Source organism: Cinclus cinclus, chromosome 15 (assembly GCF_963662255.1).
Source record: "Cinclus cinclus chromosome 15, bCinCin1.1, whole genome shotgun sequence".
NCBI lineage: Eukaryota > Metazoa > Chordata > Aves > Passeriformes > Cinclidae > Cinclus > Cinclus cinclus.
This window is the reverse complement of record NC_085060.1, coordinates 14,579,068-14,599,264: the sequence shown is the minus strand read 5'-3', so window position 1 is coordinate 14,599,264 and position 20,197 is coordinate 14,579,068. Positions and strand designations below refer to the sequence as shown.

General features: G+C 49.9%; 1 protein-coding gene across 1 annotated transcript; it reads right to left on the bottom strand.

Annotated features, from left to right (window-relative positions):
- Positions 1-9,655: 9,655 nt before the first annotated feature.
- Positions 9,656-10,751, bottom strand: GPR174 (G protein-coupled receptor 174). The gene has a single exon (XM_062502820.1). The coding sequence runs from the start codon at positions 10,749-10,751 to the stop codon at positions 9,774-9,776; it is 978 nt and encodes a 325-aa protein (XP_062358804.1). The 3' UTR covers positions 9,656-9,773.
- Between the last annotated feature and the right edge of the window lie 9,446 nt (positions 10,752-20,197).

Genomic DNA, 20,197 nt, shown 5'->3' with positions numbered 1-20,197 from the left:
TTTGGAAGCTTTGAGTGGAAGGACTTGGAGGTGTGTTGGTTGTGGAGACCAAGAAGCACCTGCCTGTAGTGCTGAGGTTTGATTTTATAGAAAATAAAACCCAGGAATTGTTCTTTTCCAGCTCAGAGTGTCCATGCAGTGAATGCACCTCCAGCCAGGAATGCTGGATTTGTTTCCACACGGGCTGGAACACTTTCTGTACCTTTGGAACCAGGTGAAGTCAGTTCTTGACAATGTTACTGGATATTCCAGGCAGGGAGCCAGGGCCAGGGGGGACAGATTGTTCTCACCTGCTCTGAGGTGAGCAGGGAGCTGGGTTTGGTCCCACGTGTGCCCTGCTTGCCTTGCATCTATCCCTAAGTGTTTTAGGCTGGGGCTGGGTGTCCAAGACAAAATACTGGAATTTTAAGGTGTTCCTGGGATCTTGTAATGCTGTGTTTGGCTTTGAGCAGCTCCCGTGTTCAGCTGGGCTATAGAAGCAGGAAGGAGCACGAGTTGGAGGAGTCCTTTGCACCAGTAGATGGCACAGGCAGCAAACACTTGGGTGTAAAGGGTGTGAAATTGGTAAAAACTTGGTGTATTCACCCTACAGACAGCTTTTCATCTCTTTTACCAAAATGAATCCTAAAAAATGCTTTGATCAAAGCTTCATCCAACTGGTGTTCAGTGTCTCTGCTTAGTTTTTATCTACAGTAAGGAACGTTTTTATAATAGAACTAACTTTGTAAAACCCTGTTAATGTCTGAGTAGAACAGTACTACAGCTGTGGGTGTGGTGACTGAAGGGGTGACACTGCCGGGATGAATGCAAACTCAATTACAGTAAGAGCTTCATTTACATCTGTGTTTACTGCAAAAACGTCCTGTGGGCACGGGACAATCAGCAAGATCTCTGCAGGGACTTTGAGCAGCTTCCTTGGGGGGGCTGGCAGGTTCATTTTCTGACCCTGTAAATTCAAAATTAGATGTGAATTTTAAATGCCTTTATTAATGTGAAGCTGGCATGTTTGGATATTTCCTCTTCCAGCATTACATGTGAGTTCATTTGGGAATTTTTTAATCAGAAAAATGTGAGAAATAGTTATTGAGAACACAGTTGATTTTAGTTCTCAGAGGAGATGCTGTTGCCCTCTGCAGAGCCTGCTGCTCTGTGTGACTGCTGAGGTGTGGGTGGCTGTGGTGACAGACTCTTCCATTAGAGTATGCAATGGTCTAAATTAAAACTTGAGTCTCCTCCAGCGTTGCCGTTCATAAAAACCTATAAAAAATTAACTTCTTTGCATATATAAATATCTTGAGATGAAGATCTGGAGAAGAAAAAAAAGAAGGGATAGTGTGGAGACCTTTGAAAGACACCCCGAGGCCTCAGGCTGGTATGAGAAGGAGCTTTAGCACCTTAGACTTGACAAACTGCTTGTCTAAACCAGGCTTTTCTGGCAGTAAGATCAGCTCTGTGCAGGGCCTGTTGCAGAACAGCTGTGCTCGATGTAGCAGTGAGAAATTGTCACCTCCCGCCCCCAGCAGCACTCCCAGGCTCTGTGCATGGGGACAAAGAACCTGCTGGGACTGGACTTTGTTAGTTCTTGGAAAACTCCCCAAAATCCAGCTGTGCTCAGCAGAGTCTGGGGTGAGTGATGGCTGAAAGCTCAGCACTGAGCACCCTGGACCTAAAGAGAACACCTGTCCCAGAATCCCAGGATGCTTGGGTTGGAAGGGACCTTATAACTCATCCCATTCCATCCCCTCCTATGGGCAGGGACACCTTCCACTACCCCAGGTCCCAGTGTCCAACCTGGCCTTGGACACTTCCAGGGATCCAGGGGCAGCCACAGCTTCTCTGGGCACCCTGTGAATTTCTTCTGTGTATCCAAATTTCCCATCTTTCAGTGTGAACCCAATCCCCCTTGTCCTGTCAGTACTTACTGATGGACATTCCCTCTACAGCTTCCTTGTAGCCCCTTCAGACGCTGGAGGGTCTCACCTTCCAAAACCTTCTCCAGGCAGAACTGTCCCAGCCTGTCTCCACAGGGGAGGTGCTGCAGCCCCTTAACAACTTGGCCTCCTCTGGATTCATTCCAACAGCTCCACACACTTCTGATGTTGGGGACTGCAGATGGGGTCACAGCAGAGCTGTGTAGGACCAGAGAAAGGCAGTGCAGCCCCCAAAACCTCCACTTTGTGGCTGAATTACCCCAGCTCGAGGGTCAGGCTTGGAAGGATTAAAGCTGCTTTGCTTGTCCTAATTCCAGGCCGGGTGGGGGATGGCTGTGCTGCCAGCTGTGGCACAGAGCCCAAATACCAGCACTGATTGAAGCTTCCAGGCTGACACCAAAATAATTACAATATGGATAATTACAGTAACATTATTGCATTAACATTATTTCTTCATTATGAGTATATATTTGTGATATTACCTAGGCAATAGGATGGGTGTATTTCCTGCCTTGAGAGTAATTAGAGGCTCTCCATCTGCCACTCCACCTCCCAAGGTAATGATTTCTTACAGTTCAACTATTCTGTTTACTTGAATGTATTTTCTCTCTTTGTGTGCTGTGACTATCATGAATTCCACCTTAAGAGATGTGAGAGTGAATTTCCTGTCTGCAGACTCATTCTCACTGTGGATGATAGTTTGTGTCTTGCAATTTTTTTTTTTTCCTGAGCTGTTCCTTTTTAGGGCTTGTTGATGTTTGGAGCTGTTGTGGGTTAAATCCATGGGTGGACACCTGATTCTGGAACAAGGAACTTCCTTCCCACAGACCTAATCCCTTGTTGGTGTGGAATGCAGTGCTTTTATCCTGGAATGAGAGTGTCAGCATGTGGGATTCATCAGGAATGGACCCACGGATGGAGGAGATATAGATGGGATACTGGGAAGAAATCCTTCCCTGTGAGGGTGGGGAGGCCCTGGCACAGGTTGCCCAGAGAAGCTGTGGCTGCCCCTGGATCCCTGGAAGTGTCCAAGGCCAGGCTGGACAGGGCTTGGAGCACCCTGGGCTAGTGGAAGGTGTCCCTGCCCATGGCAGGGGTGGAATGAGATCACCTTAAATATCCCTTCCCACCCAAGCCATTCCATGGTTCTATGGATAATCCTACATCTTCCACCCAATACCCCAAATTCCCTTGGGAGGGAAGGGCTGTGAAGGGTGTTTCATCCTGTGGGGTGATGATCTCAGTGGTCACTTGGTGATAAGTAATTCAATCCTTTGGATTCTCTGCCCTTAGTGGTCGTAGCTTTTGTCATCTCATGTTCTCAGCCCTTTGCATTAATTAATCCTTATTTTTTTTAAAAATAAGAGTGATGTAGAAGCCCCACTTCAGACTTCCCTTCCCTTCCCTTCCCTTCCCTTCGTGCATTTTCACCCCCCCTGAAGCTGGAAGCAATTACAGCTTTGGCTCCTCATCTCATGACCAAAAAAGCCCCAAACAGGCGGGAGGATCAGACTTTCACACACCCCAAGGCAGACACTTCCGTGGTGAGCGGGGCTGCTGCTGCTCCCTGCCTGCGAGCAGCCCGGGGGAGGCACAGGAGCAGCTCTGAGCTTATCACATCCAGCTGTGCCTCACCGTGAGCTGCATTCCGTGGGGAGGAGCCCTCCTGCTCCCCTCACCTCTCCAAGGGCACTGCTGGATCCCTGGAGGATGCTCCAAAGCCCTCCTCTTCCTCTTCCCACCTGTCTCCAAGGGTTTGCCATGGTGAGGCTGCTCTGGTGGAGGTGCTAAGCACAGCTTGTCCAGGACTGCTGCCTGCTGGGGTATTCCTCTGGCCCTGTTTTCCCCCTGGATCAAGGGCCTTGATTAAGGAAAAACCAAATTTGTGGCTGGCTGAGGAAGAAGTGTGCTCCAGGTTGTCACAGCCTCTAGAATCCCAGAATGATTTGGGTTGGAAGGAACCCCATTGAGTTCCAGCTCCCTGGCAGTTCATCTCCCACTAGACCATGTCCCTAGACCAGAAACACTTTGTGTTTCTCCAATAAATATCATATTTGCAGATATATTGGATATCATGTGCATTTATCCTTTTGCAGACTCATCCATTCCAGTATTTGTTGTTTCTCAGTGGAGCTGATGCTTTCCTTCCACAAAACCCTTCATTATGCTTTCTCCATACAATTTGATTTTCTTGTTTTTCCTGTTTTAATTTATATTTTCTTTGAAAAAAACAACCAAAACCCTCTAGTGCTTGAAGTCAAGATGTGTCCTCTCTGCAGAGCTGGGATCTACAGCAGAGCTTGGTGGTGGTTTGAACCAGATCTCACCAGGAGGTTGAAGTTCCATTTGAGACTCTTGGGCTGGAGCAGGTGAGCCCAGAGGGAGGAATTTTGGGTGAAGGAACTCAAGGAGCAGCATGACACCAATGTGGGAAGTGTTGCTTTTCTTTTTGGGTTTGGGATTATGCTGCTTTAGGAGTTTTAGGCTGTTAAGCAGCAGGAACAGGCTGAGCTGTGCGCTTTGAAGGTTTGTGTTGATTCACTTAAATAAGAAACTTCTCATTCAAACAGAATCTCACAACTCTCTTAGTTTCAGCTTCTGTTTACTCAGGTCTCCTGGGAACTTTCTCTACAGCTGTGCAGACGTTTGTGTGACCACAGGGAGTTATCCTGCCCTTAAATATCTAGTGTCCTGTGACTGTGGATTTGTCCCAGATAATGGCACTGGTCACAGGACTGGTGATATGACAGCACACGAGGGAAACAAGTCAGCCAAAACAAGAGCTTGGGTTGGTTAAATCCTTTAAAATAAGTTTTTTCCCTTGGGACTTGTGGGAGTATAAGTGAGGAGGCAAAGCTGGATGTTGTGGGTGGTAAAAGCCATGACCTTCCATGAGCTGGAGCCTCATCAAGATATTCCCTTTTCACAGCTCTGTTGGGCCCCTGGGAAACTGGGAGATGAGTTAAGAGAGTGGTTCATTCTCACAATTCCTTATGGCACTAAGTCACATCACTGTGTTCATCCTGCCTTTGCTGCTTGCTTGGACTTTTCATTTTCTTCCCTGAATTCAGGGGGGGAAAGAGTAAGGCAGAAGGAAACTTGAGCAAGATGGTGTCGAAAATGATGATCTTGATAATTGGAGCTCAACCTCGTGGTGACCATGGAGGTACCTGACCTCCAAGGAGCTTCATTCTCCCCCTGCCTTTAACCTCTGGGCAGCCCAGAAAAAACACTGGCCCTGACAGGGTTGGTGTGACCTCAGAGACAGGAACAGAGCTGGAAGCAGGAACCAGAACCAGGTCTTCCCCTCTGAGGCAATGACTTCACTTCATTTTATCTCAGTTTTTTTGTTCTCATGGCTTTACATAAACAAATATTTTTTCTAAATCAGATTTTTTTTGGCCACAGCTGTAGGTCACGTAGATCAAATTCTCAGAGTTTATCACCCCACACCTGTAGCTCCTCTGCCCTGACTTAACGGGCAGTACGAACCAGGCACTGCCCTGAAGGATCCGTCTTATTTTTGGTCATGATGTTCATCAAAACATCTCTGACAAGATTTTAGCTTTTTATTTTTGTGTTAGATGTGGTGGGCTCATATTTGGGTCACTCTCTGGAGGTTGTTTTTACTTATTGAGTTCTGAGAAACAGAGTCCAGCAGGGCCAGGGGTGCTCTGTGTGTACATTCACACCCCACTAGCTGGGGCTGAGGCTCCTTTTTAACAGCAAAGTGAAAAAGGAAGTAAAAAGTGCAGTAAAATGTGTCAAAGCTGCCTTAACCCCAGCAAGAAAATCTAACAAGTTACAAAGAAATGGGGACTCTGCTCAGGATGTTGAGCAAGCATGTGACAAAACAGCAAATAAAACAGTGCTGGTAATAGAAAAGATGTGTGAGAGGACAAAAATTCTGCTTTGGTAAGAGAAGCTGTAAATCAGCCCTTTTCATGGCAAAAAGAAATCTTTGGGATTCCATGGGGGGCTCATGGTGAGGGCAGAGGATGGAGAAGGCACTGGAAATGTTGGAAGACACGTGGCCCAGCCTGGGGACAGGAGGTGCCTGGGGGTTCTGGGCACTGTGAGATGTCACCTGCCCCGAGGCTGGGGCACAAATCCTGCAGCAGAGGAGGAGGAGGAGGAGAGGGCAGGAGGGAGGGACACCCAAAGGTGCCCTCATGGGATGGCTCAAAGCAGCAACGACATGGAGCTAAAACTGGGAATTCATCAGCACCAGAGCTCAGGGGTCCCTGTGGACAGGGTGGTGGCCAAGCAGGGGGGTGGGCTCTGATCCCACCTTGCCAAGGGGGGGGGGGGAGGGAAGGGAAGGGAAGGGAAGGGAAGGGAAGGGAAGGGAAGGGAAGGGAAGGGAAGGGAAGGGAAGGGAAGGGAAGGGAAGGGAAGGGAAGGGAAGGGAAGGGAAGGGGAAGGGAAGGGGAAGGGAAGGGGAAGGGAAGGGGAAGGGAAGGGGAAGGGAAGGGGAAGGGAAGGGGAAGGGAAGGGGAAGGGGAAGGGAAGGGGAAGGGAAGGGAAGGGAAGGGGAAGGGGAGGGGAAAGGGAAGGGGAGGGGAAGGGGAAGGGAAGGGAAGGCTGTGCTCCTGCTGCTGTGCCAGCTGACATGTGCGAGGGAAGCTCTGAGTCTCAACATGCACAGAAAAAGCCCCAAGGAAGCTGCTGTGTCTCTTCTGACAGTGCCAGTGGCAGGGAAGAGGCAGTGCCGAGGGGGTTGAGAGGTTGTGCAGCTGCTGCTGGGCTGGGAGCACTGGGGAGGAGATGGAAGTGGGGCAGAGTTGGAGCAGACCCAGAACTTTCCTTCCCCCTGTGCCTGCCACCCTCACCCACCTTGTGCCCTGTGTGAGCAAGGCTCCCAAAACTCACTGCTCATTCTGAGCAGCTCAAGCTCCACAAGCATCCATCAAACCACCCCTGAGGCTGCGCTCTTGCCACAAGGGCTCTCCTTTGGCCCAGCAGGAATTAAACCTGATTATGTGCCCAAAAGTCACCTGTCACCTCAGCACAGAGCCAGCCTGGTGAGGGCATTGGCAGAGACCTCAGTGCTTTGCTGCTCAGTGATAACAATGCACTGGGGAGGGCTGCAACCAGAGGAAACCCTTCCTGCAGATTATTTTGGGCTTTGGGGGCTTTTGTTCTCAGTTACATTCTCATTCAGATTCCCATTCCAGCGCTGCAGAACAGATTATTCAGATTATTTTGGAGATTCACAGAATATTCTGAGTTGGAAAGGACCCCTAAGGATCATTGAGTCCTGCTCGTGGATCCTGAGACACTAAAAATACAGGAGCATGGCAAAAATACCCGTGGCATGAAAATCCACCTCCTGGTAATCTAAGGAACATCTTGGTTCTGAAGCTGTTGGTGGTGATGCCTGGTGTTCCTCCAGTCCAGGGGTCTTCCAGATGCTTTGATGTCCATCTGGGGTGCCAGAACTGATGCCTGGAAAGGCTGACCTGGAACAGAGACCAGGCAGAGCTAAAGGGATAAAATAGGAATTTATTGAGAGGATGCACCTTGGGCAGTGCAAGAGCCTGGTCAGGGTTACACCCAAATCAAATCCAAGATGAGTCCTGGTCAGGAGCTTTTACACTTTTATAAGTTTTGTTTATATATAGTTTTTATATATAAGTTTTTATAATTGACATTGGGGTCAGCTATCCAAGCACAGCCCCAGGCTATGAAGTCTCAGCCCCCTGGCTTTTCCCTTTCCCTCGCTGTTGTTTCTGATTTTTGGGTACAGGTTGTCCTCGTTTCTCCAGGTGGGAAGAAATTGTTTTGTCTCTCCCCTGTGAAGAGAACTTACTAACACATAATATGAAGTTTCAGAGCTACACACTAAACAGCAGAGATTCTGAAAAATAGGAAAGCTAAAACCCAAGGCATCATTTGCAGCATCCCCAGAGGCTTGTGAGACCTCAGTTTGGCCCCAGCAGATGGCACCTGGAGCAGATGTGCCCTGAGGGAGGGCAGGGAGGTGTCCCCTGAATTCATCTCTTGTCACCAGCCCCCAGCGTTGCAGCAACTTCCTGCAAAAAGAGAAAATTAACACTCATTTGATTAAGACCTTGCTGCACCCACGGAGTTTTCTGGGCGGAAAACTTCAGCTGCTTGAGGTTTCTGTGACAGAACAATTTCTGAACTTCTGACACCACTTTATACAACTCTTCTCCTCGGGAGCTGAAAATGATTCAGAGGGGGTGGGGGGACAGGGCCAGCCTGGTCCCCTCTCACAGTGGCCAAAAAGGACAGGGATGGGCTGGATTCCTGCAGCTGGAGCAATTCCTGCTATCCTGGGAAACCTGCCCCTCGATTCTTCTCCCCAGTGCAAGAAGAAGAGTAAAATAATTTCAGAGAAGCATCTAAAATAATCTGCAGGTGCTAAAGAGGCATCAAATCCAGGTGCTGCCACATCTTCATTTGTATTGGTGATGCAGGGGGGAGAAGGAGCCAAGAATTACATTGAGAGAAATGTTTTTAGAAATTATTATTTTATTATATACAATAGGAAATATAAAAATAAATATTTTTTTTTTTGTCACTGTGAATTGTGCTTTGTGGTTTCCATGAATTATCAGTGCTTGCTCAGCCATCAGGCACTGGCTGAGATTCCTGTAGGGAAGAGGTGGTGGTTTTCTTTTATTATATGAAAAAGCTTTTGAAAAGTAAAACTTCTTGTGTTCTGACACTCTCTGGGCTTCACATCATTTTCCTACAATATGTATGTCCCTTATATAAATTATAAAACAACATTTGCATAAATTAAAAATGATGCTGTCACAATATTTTACATTTCCAAATGTAACATTTCCAATGTTCATAGAAAAATAACGTTTTACAAGAAGGTGCAAATGAAATACCAAAGTCTCTGTGGTTTGAATTTAAGGCAAATATTATTTTTTAAAAATCCACCTTTGAGCCTTTCTTAAAATCTCTCGTGGCACACTTTGCTTCCAGGGAGTTCCCATTACAGTAAACTTTGGAAAGGTTTGGATCCTCTCTTTCAATCCTGTTGCTGTTAATGGATAGTGGATGTGATGGCTGTGGGTCAGTTATCAGTGAAAGGGAAATAATTTGCCCCATTTTTGGTGAAAAGAGGATCTGGAAGGCTTGGTGGACACCTGGTTTTAATAAACACCCTCCAAGCAGAGCCCCATGCTTCAAAACCCGAGGCACGGCTCTAACCCTTGGCTTTGATCTAGAAGTGGGAACTGATGGCAGGAAAATATTGTGTGGAAGCTTCACTGAGTGTGTGACTGGGGGTGATGGCATTTGCTACGCCCCCAAACGAGGCTTCATTAATTATTTAAATGGGAATTCCTTTGGAGCCACCTTCTGCTCCTCACTCCATGCTCAGCGTGGCTGGAGCAGGCTCTGGGCACCCTCTGGAGAATTGTCTTGTGCTTCAGAAACAGAGAATACTGTGGCATCCAGTACTTTTTAGGATCCAATTCTTTCAGCACAGCAATCTTTGCTGTTTCTCACTGACCAGGACATGGCTGGGTGATGCCATGGGTGACAGTGGGGCACGGTGTCACCTCTCCCATGGGTCCGTGACCTCCTGCTGCCCAGCTGAGGAATGGAAATGCTCCTATTTATATTCAGTGAAAATTTGCTCCTGAAGTATTAAACCAACACATTTTTGGTCAGGTTTAGGGATTTCTTTTTTTTTTTTTTTTTTTTGCGGGGGGGGGGGGGGGGGGGGTGTTTATTCCAACCGTCACCGAAAGCAGAAGTTTGAGTCTTTGTTCTCAGTGTCCTGAGGGAAAAAACTGTGGCAAAGGCCAAAATGGAATGAATACTTGAAGTGCTGGCAGCTGTTTGGGAAGGGCAGCTCTAGTATTCCGTGGTGTCGTCCCCAAGCACATCCCTGGAGTTCTTCCTGCTGTAGCCGAGGTGCTGCAGCTGGATGCTGTCCTGCAGATCCTGCCTGGAGAGGCGTCTCCTGAACTCATCCGTGGTGAAGTAGTAGATGATGGGATCCACGCAGGAGTTGAGGCTGGCGAGGCACAAAGCCACGGCGTGGAACACCGAGATCTGCACGCAGCCCTCCTGGATGTGCCTGGTTTTCACAAAGAAATCCAGCGGGAAGCTGATGTGATAAGGTGCAAAGCAGATCAGGAACACCAGGGCGCAGGTGAGGATCATCTTTAAAGCCTTTTTCTTCTCGCCCAGGTCCCGGGAAGCAGAGTGCCTCTCTTTTAGTGATAAGATTGTCTTCCAGGAGCAGTACAGGATGATGAGCAGGGGGGTCACGAACCCCACCAACTCCCCTATGGTCATCAGCGTGATGGAGGTGGGGAGGTCGAGTTTCTTGATGGGAAGATCCACAAAACAGGTGTTTTTATCCTGCTGGTGCTGCATCCTGAGGAGTGGGAAAGGCAGACAGCCCACACAGACCACGACCCAGCCCACGATGCTGATGTAGACATCACAGACACGGCTGCAGTCACTGAATTTGAAGGGGTGCATGAGGAACAGGTACCTCCTCACGCTGATGCACACCAAGAAGTAGATGCTGGCGTACATATTGACGTACTTCAGGTAGAAGCAGAGCATGCAGAGACCTCCTCCAAACTCCCACGTGCCTGTCAGGTAGTAAAAAATCCTCAGGGGCAAGGACAGCACCTGTGACAAGTCAGCAATGGCTAAGTTGATCATAAATATCACGGCCCTTTTGGTCTCTCTCATGTAGCCATAGAAGACCCACAAGGCCAGGGTGTTCCCGATGAGCCCAGGGATCAGGATCACCGTGTAGGTGACGGCGTAGTAGACCTTGAGGTTTGTGTCACTGCAGTTGGAGCTGTTGGTCATGGTTGTGCTCCAGTTCTGTGCTCATCATAACACATCCATCCCTCCTGTCCTGCAGCTGGGGTGGCCTCAGCATCCAAAGGGAACAGTCCAGCCCTGGAATCCGTGTGGGAGGCTCTGGTCACCGGCTCATTGTGGGGGGTTTTGGCATGGAAGGAGTTAATTCCAGTCCTGCCCTCGTGCCCTGTTCATGCTCTTGGTCAGAGCTCACTGGGGTCACCTGCAGGATGGGCAGGAGGGATCCACACCAGGAAAATCATCGCTGTGTTCCCGAGGGGACAATTCCTCACCAGAGCTGTGCCTCTGTCACCTTTTTGGTGGCATTTCAGCCTTTTCTCTCAACACAGGAGTTCAACAACTGATGTGGCCCCGCAGCTGGAAGACAGAAAGGCACAGTTGGAGCATTGTTGGGAGACAGGGCAGGAACAGAGCAAGAGTTACAGGAGAGCTGGAAAGAGCTGGAGCATCTCTCCAGCAGAAACCTGTGTGGCTTTGGTGGTGATCAGCTCTTCTGCTGCCCAGCAAGCACCATGTCCTGTACAGTGGAGGTGCAGAACCACCAAGGAATAAATAGAAATCAAGTTCATTTTTTGCTGCAAACCTAGGGATGTTGCTCTTCCTGTGCCCCAGTACGTGGTCAGCGCTGAGATGCTCTGGACCTGCCCCCTCCCTGGGGATACTCTCACCTCCCAAAAACTCCTGAGATCACCACCCTGGCTTCCCAGGAGAGCCCTCAGAACATTCCCACCCTCCCCAGCTGCAGGTGACAGAAGGAAATCAGCTCCTCCTGTAACCCATGTGCACACAAACCTTTCCGCTCGTGCAGCCACTGCTGCTGTGTCATGGGGTGGAAGTCCCAGGTCAGTGGCTTTCACCAAACCAGGGTCAACTTTGTAATTTCACTTTTAAAAACAGGACATAAACCATCCTTTGCAGAACTACCTGCATTTGGTCCAACTTGACTTTCTCACAGCTGCCTTTTCTAAGCCTGTCCTTACCCACTGTGCACATCTGGGGCTGTTGGTAATACCAGAACTGGTACTAAGAAGGCTGGAGGTGGAATTTATTTAAAATTTCAGGGGAAACAGGTGATGTTATCTGAATGTGTCAGACACATAAACCTCATCCAGATCTGATAAATCTAGAGGAAATTCAGGTCTCTGCCCAAACCCTCGCAGGTTTGCCTTTGGCTTCCACATGGAGAATTTTCCAGCAGGTCTAAGTGGGAAAAGTTTGTAGGTGCCAACCCAGAGGCCAAAGGCATATTTACTTAATTTAAAATGTTTTAATTTTTAAATTTTTGAAGAATTAAATTTTAAAGGTAAAATGACATCTGCTGCAGTCCATGCTGGCTTTTTTCCCAGTGCTTAAGTACAAAATGTGGACACTTATTAATGATGTTCAACACTTGTTGGTGTGACGGAACCAAAACTTTGAAGTACTTTTGGGTGGAAACAGAAAATCTGCCACAAAAGGAAACATGTTTATTTTAGTATTTTCTCTCACTAAGGAGACTGAGATGTCTTCCTTCTAAAGAGAGAGCATCTAACTCCAGCAGTGGAGTGAAATGGCTTGTGAAATGATCCTGTTATGCTTCAGAAGTGATGATTAAGAACATTTTTATTCTAACAATTTTTCTTATCAATTTAAACTCGTTTCTGTCTCCTCTCCTGTTGGCAGAGGCTCCCATCACTCACTCAGGAGGACTCAGTCATGCTCCTTTTCCTCTGGCTGCATTCCCAGGTAGGAAAACCCACCCTAACTCCATCTCTGGGCCACACGGGGGGAAGGACAAAGCGCACCCCCAGCCTTTCCACATGTGCACATCTTGTTTTTCCTGCTGCCCTCCAGCTCCTGCCCTTCCCCATCCCCATCACACAGCAACTTTCCTGCAACTCCGTTCTCTGCTCCCTCCAGCCTGGCCCTGGGGCAGGGAAGCACTTGCAGCACTTTATGCCTCTCCCTGTGACACAAGGAGAAGGTGAAGCTGAAGGTGGGGAGCAGAGAGGGGGCTCAGCCAGGGCACCCAGGGGCACCCTCGGAGCTGGGGAGGGGCCGTCAAAACTCAGCAATGTGAGAAACGGCGCTTTGGAAATCCCGAGCAGCAACATCACAGAGTTCAGCCCCTTGTGCTGTGTAAAAAAACCAGCAGGATGCTAAAAAAACCTCCGGAAAGAGGAAATTTGGGTTTGCATGCTCTATGCTTGCTTCCCCCTCACTGCAAGGGGGTGGGTGAGAGACTGGCCACAGACACAGCCTCCCTCTCCCCCTGAACAGCTTTTCCCCCTGATTTTTCCATGGGTACCCCCCAGTCAGCCACGTTGGGGCAGTGGATGAAGATTTGTGCCTAATGAGTCAAAGCAGCAGGTAAGAGATGCAGCCAGCCTAAAACCAGCTTGTTAGAGCTGGGTACATCCTGGATAAAGCATTTTCCGTGTGCTGGAGTACAGCAGGGTATCCACCTGCTCCATGAGAACAGAGTGCAGGGGCTGGGGGGCAGAGCCCACCTGTAGGGTGGACAGGAGAACACCTGCAGGGTAAGGGGCTGCTCCCCCAGCCTCAGCAGAGCTCACCACCCTCAGCAGTGCTCAGGCTCCTCACCTGAGGCTGATTAGAGGTGTCCAAATCCTGCGGGTTTAACCCACAGCAGGTCCTAAACCCAGCTGGGTGGGGGAGAGGCTCTGAGAGCAGCTCCTGGCTGAGCTCTCATGTGTTTGGGTGCTGTCCCTGCTGCTGCTGCCTCGTGCTGGAACACTCCCAGAGCTGGGATCTGCCAATGCCTCCTGCTCCTCCCTGGAGCCAGGTGATGGATCAGCCTGGATGGATCCTCCACAGCTCTTGCTGCTGGCCCAGGTGACTGAGCTGGGGGTGTTCAGTCCCCTCGTGTTCAGTGTGGGGATGTGTTTTAAGAACAATAAAACCTGTTTTAGGGGTCACAGGGGTACAGAAGCAACACCCTGGTGTCCCCTGCTCACTTACCCTCCTGGGGGAGCTGGGCTGGGCTGTGCCTGGCACCTCTCTTGTGCTTTTCCTTCTTCTCCTCCACAACCTAAAATAAAAGCCGAACAAGCACAGGGGAAACATCAAATGGAAATTCAGCTTCCTGTGTGAGTGAAGGTGGGGTAAAGGTGGCTCTGTCCCTCCAAAGGGGCTCTGTGGGGAGGGGAGAGCTGGCTCAGGGGTGGCCTGGGCTTCTCCCAGTGCCCATTTTGTTCTCTGGCTCACCTGAAATTCTGCTGTCCTGCTTTGGCTGGAAGTAGAATTTACGAAATATTAACTGAGAATAGAAATGCTAAAACCAGAAACTGAACGTTGTATGGTTTTTTGTTCTTTTAACAAATGACAGAAGAAATGGCTTCTCTGCCTTGAAGTAGTTTCCTGGTAGATATTTGGGATTTATCTCTTTCTCCATGGGAGCAATGTTGCCCCTTGCTGTGCTAACTAAATTCTAAGAATATGAAGGGGTAAAAAAAAATAAATGCTCTGGTTTAATGCAATGTGAAATACTCTGATTTTGCTTTTTAATCCTTTGCAAAAGCTCTTGTCCTCCTTTGTTAATATTTATCCTGGTTAAGAAGGGAAAATAACCCGGAGCAGCAGTGCTGTGTGTCATCCTAATCCCCCCACCCTTCTTCTCCCTTCCTGGCACACCCTGATGTCCCTGGGAGGTGTTTCTGGCACCCGAGTTGTGAGTTGTCCCCCCAGACCATCAGCCCATGGCCCCCAGGGGTGCACAGCCATGTCCCTGTGCTGTGATAACCCTGTCCTCTTCCTCCCTGGTTCTTGCAGTCAAATGGAAATTGGCCCATGGAAAATCGGTGTGGTGCCACTTGTGAGGAACACTTGGGAAAATTCATGAGACGAATAGAGGGAGACAAACCCAAGGAAAACGTGGAGTGGGAATTGGGTCAGTGTGTGTGAGGGGTGAGGCTGTGTGGCCTCAAAGGCCCCTTACAGACGAGTCCCATCCCAGGTAGGGCTGGGCTTGCAGAGGCTGAGAATCCCTGGAGTTGAGGTTAATCCTTAAATTCAGCTGCTCACTCAATGAGAACAGAAAACATGACTTGAAACTTCAAGGCTGGGTGTTTTAGCTTCAGCCATCCCCCTCCTCTCACTCGGAAGCTCAGAGCATCCCATGGGCACACGCAGGAGCTCTTCAATAAATGAATTATTATCTCCTTACCTACAGCTGGGTTTACTCTGCATCTCCTCCCTTCCACCTATTTCCCTTGGGAGTTTCCAGGTCCGTGGTGAAGGCAGGACCCCCCTGGGCTGTCCCATCCCCTCCCAGCACTCCCGGCTGAGCCGCACCAAATCTACAGCACAAAAACCCAAAAGAACCCGGTCGAACCCGCCCAGCCCGACCCGAAGGTAACCGGGACGGAGGAATTCCAGCCCTACCTTGGCTGGCCCGGAGGCTGTCCCAGTGTGTCTGCAGAGTTCCCCACGGTCCCTCCCTCGCTGAGCAAAGCAAAAGCGCAAGTGGCGGGGAGCGGCTGCGCCCTGGGGAGCGGGACTGGGGTGTCCCTGCCCTGCCCCCCGCCCGCTTTCCTTCTCTTGCAGCTCTTTCACTGGTGTTTGTGAGGCTGCTGCTGCTCTCGGGCTGCTCTGGGTTGGTGTCACCCCAGCAGCTGCTCCTGCTGCCGGGGTGGGGCTGGGACCCCGCAGCTCCTGGGGACAGGGACCCGCTGGCAGAGCCCCTCTGTGACAGGTGAGGAGCTGAGGCTGGCGGAGTGAGAGGATTCATCAATCCTTTTCCTTCCCAGGCTGACGGGAAAGGCTCCTTCCCTCTCACCTGGATGTTTGCACCCCGGTGCTGCAGCCCCTTCTCCCGGTGATCTGGGGGCTTTAGGATCCCCCCCCCCCGAAGCCGATCGTGGGCAGATTTGGGCTCCCCCAAAAGCAGCGACTCCTCCGCGGTCATTATTATCCCGTTCAGGGGATTCCCGCAGCTCCCGTGGAGCGAACCAGGGTGAGAGCCAAGAGCTCTTCTTTTCCAGACGTGCCATGAAGTGGTGTCACCTACGGCCACACTCCTGGGCCACCGTGGTCCCCGGCCATCGGCAGAGGGCAGAGCCGGCTGCGCTCTGAGTTCGAAAAGCAGAACTTCCCTGCTTATCCTGCGGAGGACTCCAGCTCAAGGAGCATCAACAAGAATTCTTGTTAAGAGAGCAATGATTCAGTTGGTTAATTTGAAGAAAAGTGGCTTTGCAAACAATTTCCAGAGAAGTTCTGCAGAGATTTTGTAACTTGTATTTATTCATTTTTCTTACACATCGTCCCAGGAGAACAACATGCATACATTTATATATATATATATATTATGTATATTACACCTGCTCCTTTAAAGCACCGATTTACTCACCTCACAATTCCAGCTTAGGGTTTGTAGCTCTCCCCACTCCTTTTTATGGTGATTTACAAGAGATTAATAGCTCTTTCAGCCTTGCAGGGCACAGGATTTGTCACTCTGTGGTGGCCCAGCCCCTCTCTAAGGCTCTGTGGACCACATCTCCCAAAAAATGCAGCTGTGTGCCTGTTTCAGCAACTGATGCTCCTGCAGGTTAACGCTTCCAGATTTATTCTGAGCTGCTGATAAATTGATGGGCTTTAACTGATGTGGGAGCCAGAGCTTTCAGCACTGTGGGATCTTCTCTGCAGAGTTGTCCCTGCGGTGCAGGGCTGGGTTTTGGACTGATGGTTTTGGGCTGGCAGTAGTGGGGGTTGAGGTTTGGTGCTGACCCTTGCTCCTTGGTGCTGTGATCTCACTGAGCCCTCAGCAGAGGATGCTGCCTCTGCTCACCTCGGTCTTGGGGTGTTTCCCTAATTTCAGCAGGATCTTGGATGTGAAACTTTCCCAGCACCTCCCGCCAGCTACCTCTGCCATGCTTTCATTTATTTCCTCTCCCCAAAATCGTGTGATGTGACACCCAGAGGTGCCCAGGCTCTGCCCCTGCTCCACCAGCATTTCCCTGTGTGGCCCTGGCACCTCCCTGCCTCCCACAAGGATTGAGGGGGATGGTTTAGAGGTGACTTTAACAGACAATAAAATTGAAGCCAGTCCCAGGAATCACCAATCCCTTGTGGCTGAGCAGCACCTGGGCTTGGGGATGGGCTCCTTTGCTTTTTCCACTGCAGCACATGATGGATTCTCTGTTTTGCTGCCATTTCCAAGCAGTCAGCCTGGTTATGGGAAGGCAGAGCCTGGGCTTGGGGCAGGGAGTGGGTGTAGGGTACTGAGGGAGGTTTTGTTTCAAAACCACCTTGCAGAGCAACCCCCAAATCCTGTTTTGTTGGCGCCATGCTCTGTGTGCATTGCCACCAGCATCCATCCCATTTCCCATCACCCCAGGAGCATTCCTGGGGTGTGGAATGGGAATTGAGGGTGCCTTTACCAGCAGACAAGCGCCAGCCTCTGAGTTCTGCTGTCCCTGGCTGGACCTTCCAATCCTGTTGTAGTTGAGGCCACCAAAAATCAGGAGGTCTTGGAGCTGGACATCAAATCACAAAGCAATTATTTTACAGCTTAAAGTAAAATTTAAAAATTGTATTTTTCTCTTGTACTAATTATATTTTTTTCTTTACTTACATTTGTATCTTATTAGAACTGGAAGTTCTTAGTTTATCTAAGCTTGTGCCTCATGACCTCGTAGGATCTCCTCAGAGAGAACCAGATGAGGCCTTTCTGATGTGCACTGCCTGCAGTAAATAGAAATAATTCCTGGGAAGAGGTTGTCTGCCTGCTCTCCACACGGCTGGGGCTGTCCCAGGGGAAAGGAGCGTGTCTGGAAAGGGGGAGCAGGCACAGGTCCATGGATGCAGCTCCTGGCAACAGCAGGGTTCACGTGGAACGAGGGGTGCAGCCGTGCTGCTGACACCAGACTGAGGGCTAAAAGCTGCTGGATTTCCTTGCCCTGGGTGCCCGCAGCAGGGAATTCTCTTTAAAAACCAAAAAATCCCTGCAAAAGGAGCAGAGCTGGGGTGATGCCGTGGAAGCGTCTGCTGGGAGGGATGTGCTGGCTCTGCAGGGATGAGGCTTTGGCTGATCCTTGGAATGCTGAGCACCCTCCCAGTGCTGAGTGCCCCCATGGCATCAGAATTCCCAAATCTTCTCCCCTGTGCCCTGAACAGGACCCTGGAGCGTGGGAGGGGTGATGGGCACTCCTGGGGCTGTCACACAGTGCTGTCTTACCACACCCCAAACTTGGGCTTTGCAGGGTGTTGCTGGCTGAGCACATGAATCAAAAAAACTGGATTGAGGTCTGATGAAATCATGGCTGTCTGGAAAACAGCTCCCTGGCTTGGAAAAATGCTCCCTGGCTTGGAGAACCACTCCCTGGCTCTGCTGGGTTTGAAGCAGCAAAATTCGCTTCCAGTTTGTTGGAGTTGTGCTCAGGATTGGAGTTGTTGGGGTTTGTTCCTTTGCCAGGGACAGCACTTCCCCTCTCCAGCACGAGGTGGGTGGGTGGAGAAGCTGCCCCTTGCCAGCACTGGTGCCAAAAATCAGGAGAGGTTCAACTGTGAGGGCTCCACAAAGGCTGAGTGGTTTTCCAGAGGCAAAGTCATTTTGGGGCTGGACTGGGAGCATGTGGTCATGGAGGAAGGATAAAGGTATTTTTAGCAAAGAGAAAAGCAGCTCCCCTCCCTCCCTGTGGGGCCCTAAAAAGTGTCATGCAAGGGACAGCTTGGATACTCCCAAGTACGGCATAATTTTAGGGATGTATAAGTGTAGGTTTAGATGGGATCTTGGGAAAAAATTGTTCCCTGTGAGGGTGGGGAGACCCTGGTACAGGTTGTCCAGAGAAGCTGTGGCTGCCCCTGGGTCCCTGGAAGTGTCCAAGGTCAGGCTGGATGGGGCTTGGAACAGTCTGGGTTAGTGGAAGGTGTCCCTGCCATGGCAGGGGGTGGGAGGAGCTTTAAGGTCCCTCCCAACCCAAACCATCCCATGATGATCCTATGACTGATAAAACAGGAGGCTGGCAGGCATTGGAAGAGCAGGGAGCACCAGTTTGTACTGGCAAAGGATGTTTCTTCAGGGATTGATTTACAGAAAACTCAGCAAAATCCTTTCCATCCAGGGTGTCCAACCCAGCAAGGGATTTTTCTGCTGTAGGGAGGGTTTGCTGTTGAGTCTCCACGTGACATCAGTGAGAGTTTTAGGTTTGCTCTTTCCTGTTCTCTGTTTGGAAGGGGCAAGCTGTGTTGCAGAAATGTCAGAAAAGCAATCTGAAAACAAACTGGCAGAGTCCCAGTGGAAGCTGGAGCTCCTGGGAAACCTGGAGCTGGTGCTGCCTGTAAAGTTGGAGCCACAATCCAGGATTTGCTATTGCTCAGGGGGGCTTATGAATGACCTGTCTGTGGTCATTTAGGACCACCTGGATGTCCAGCCCAGCCCCTCGGGGTTGTGCCACTCCCAAAACACCCGGGAAAAGCCACAGTCTTGGTGAAGATCCTGCTGGTGTGGCTTGTCCTGTCTGAGGGAACTGCCCAGAGCCAGTCCTGGCATTGGTGAGGTTTTCTTGGGTTTCCTGTTCTGCCTCCACACTCTGCTGGGTTTGGACCATCTGAAACAGCACTTTTTCAGCCCTGAAAGCTCTTTCCCCCTCTCCCCTCCCCCCTCCCCCCCCACACCCACCCTAAGCAAACAAGGAAAACATGGCCTTTTGTTATTTATATTTTTTTGTGAGAGGAGGAGGAGATTTGGGACAGAATGAGCCCCAGGGCACAGCGGCTTTTCTGCCTGCTCCCCGGGTTTTCTGCCTGTCTCTGGCACACTTTAAGTACCAAAGCAAATTCCTCCAGTTTGTCTGGATCTCCATTCTGGTTTCCCCCACCCAGCCTCAGCACCCATTCCATGCTTCCCAGAAACGCTGCACAGAGTGGAAATGTGCATCTAATCATGGGAAAAGCTGTTTTCTATCAATCCCTCTCTGCCTACGTTTACTTAAAAAAATTCCCTGAAGGTTTTTGGGAAGGAGGAGACCTCAGAACCCCTGCACTGGCCACTCCTTGAGGCTTCTCTGATCTCCAGACAGGGGTGTCCCTCCCAAATTGTGTCACTGCTCTGAGAGCAGATGTGGGGCATAATGCAAATATTTCCAAGCACCTAAAATAATACTCCTGAAGCTCAAATACACATCGGGATCATTTTATTTCCTCAGAGTTTGAAGCTTTCACGGTGTACTGGAGTCAGTTTTGTGAGTTTTCTCAGTACCCAATGGGGGTTGGGATGGTTTTTGATGTTCAAAGCAAAACTGAAGGTTTGGATAACATCTTCATGTACAACCACACGCATCAGCAACACGACAACACAAGACTCCCAGTAACAACACAAGAAACACCAACGACAAGTCCCTGTTTTTGCAGCTCAGACTGGAGCTGTGAGTTAATGTGCCCTGGGAGGTGACACATCTCCCTCTTTGTTTGTGGCATAGCTATCATAATTTGTC

What these genes read in the sequence shown, in the direction of transcription:
- GPR174 (XM_062502820.1), bottom strand. Translation starts at nt 10,751, where the DNA reads ATGACCAACAGCTCCAACTGCAGTGACACAAACCTCAAGGTCTACTAC.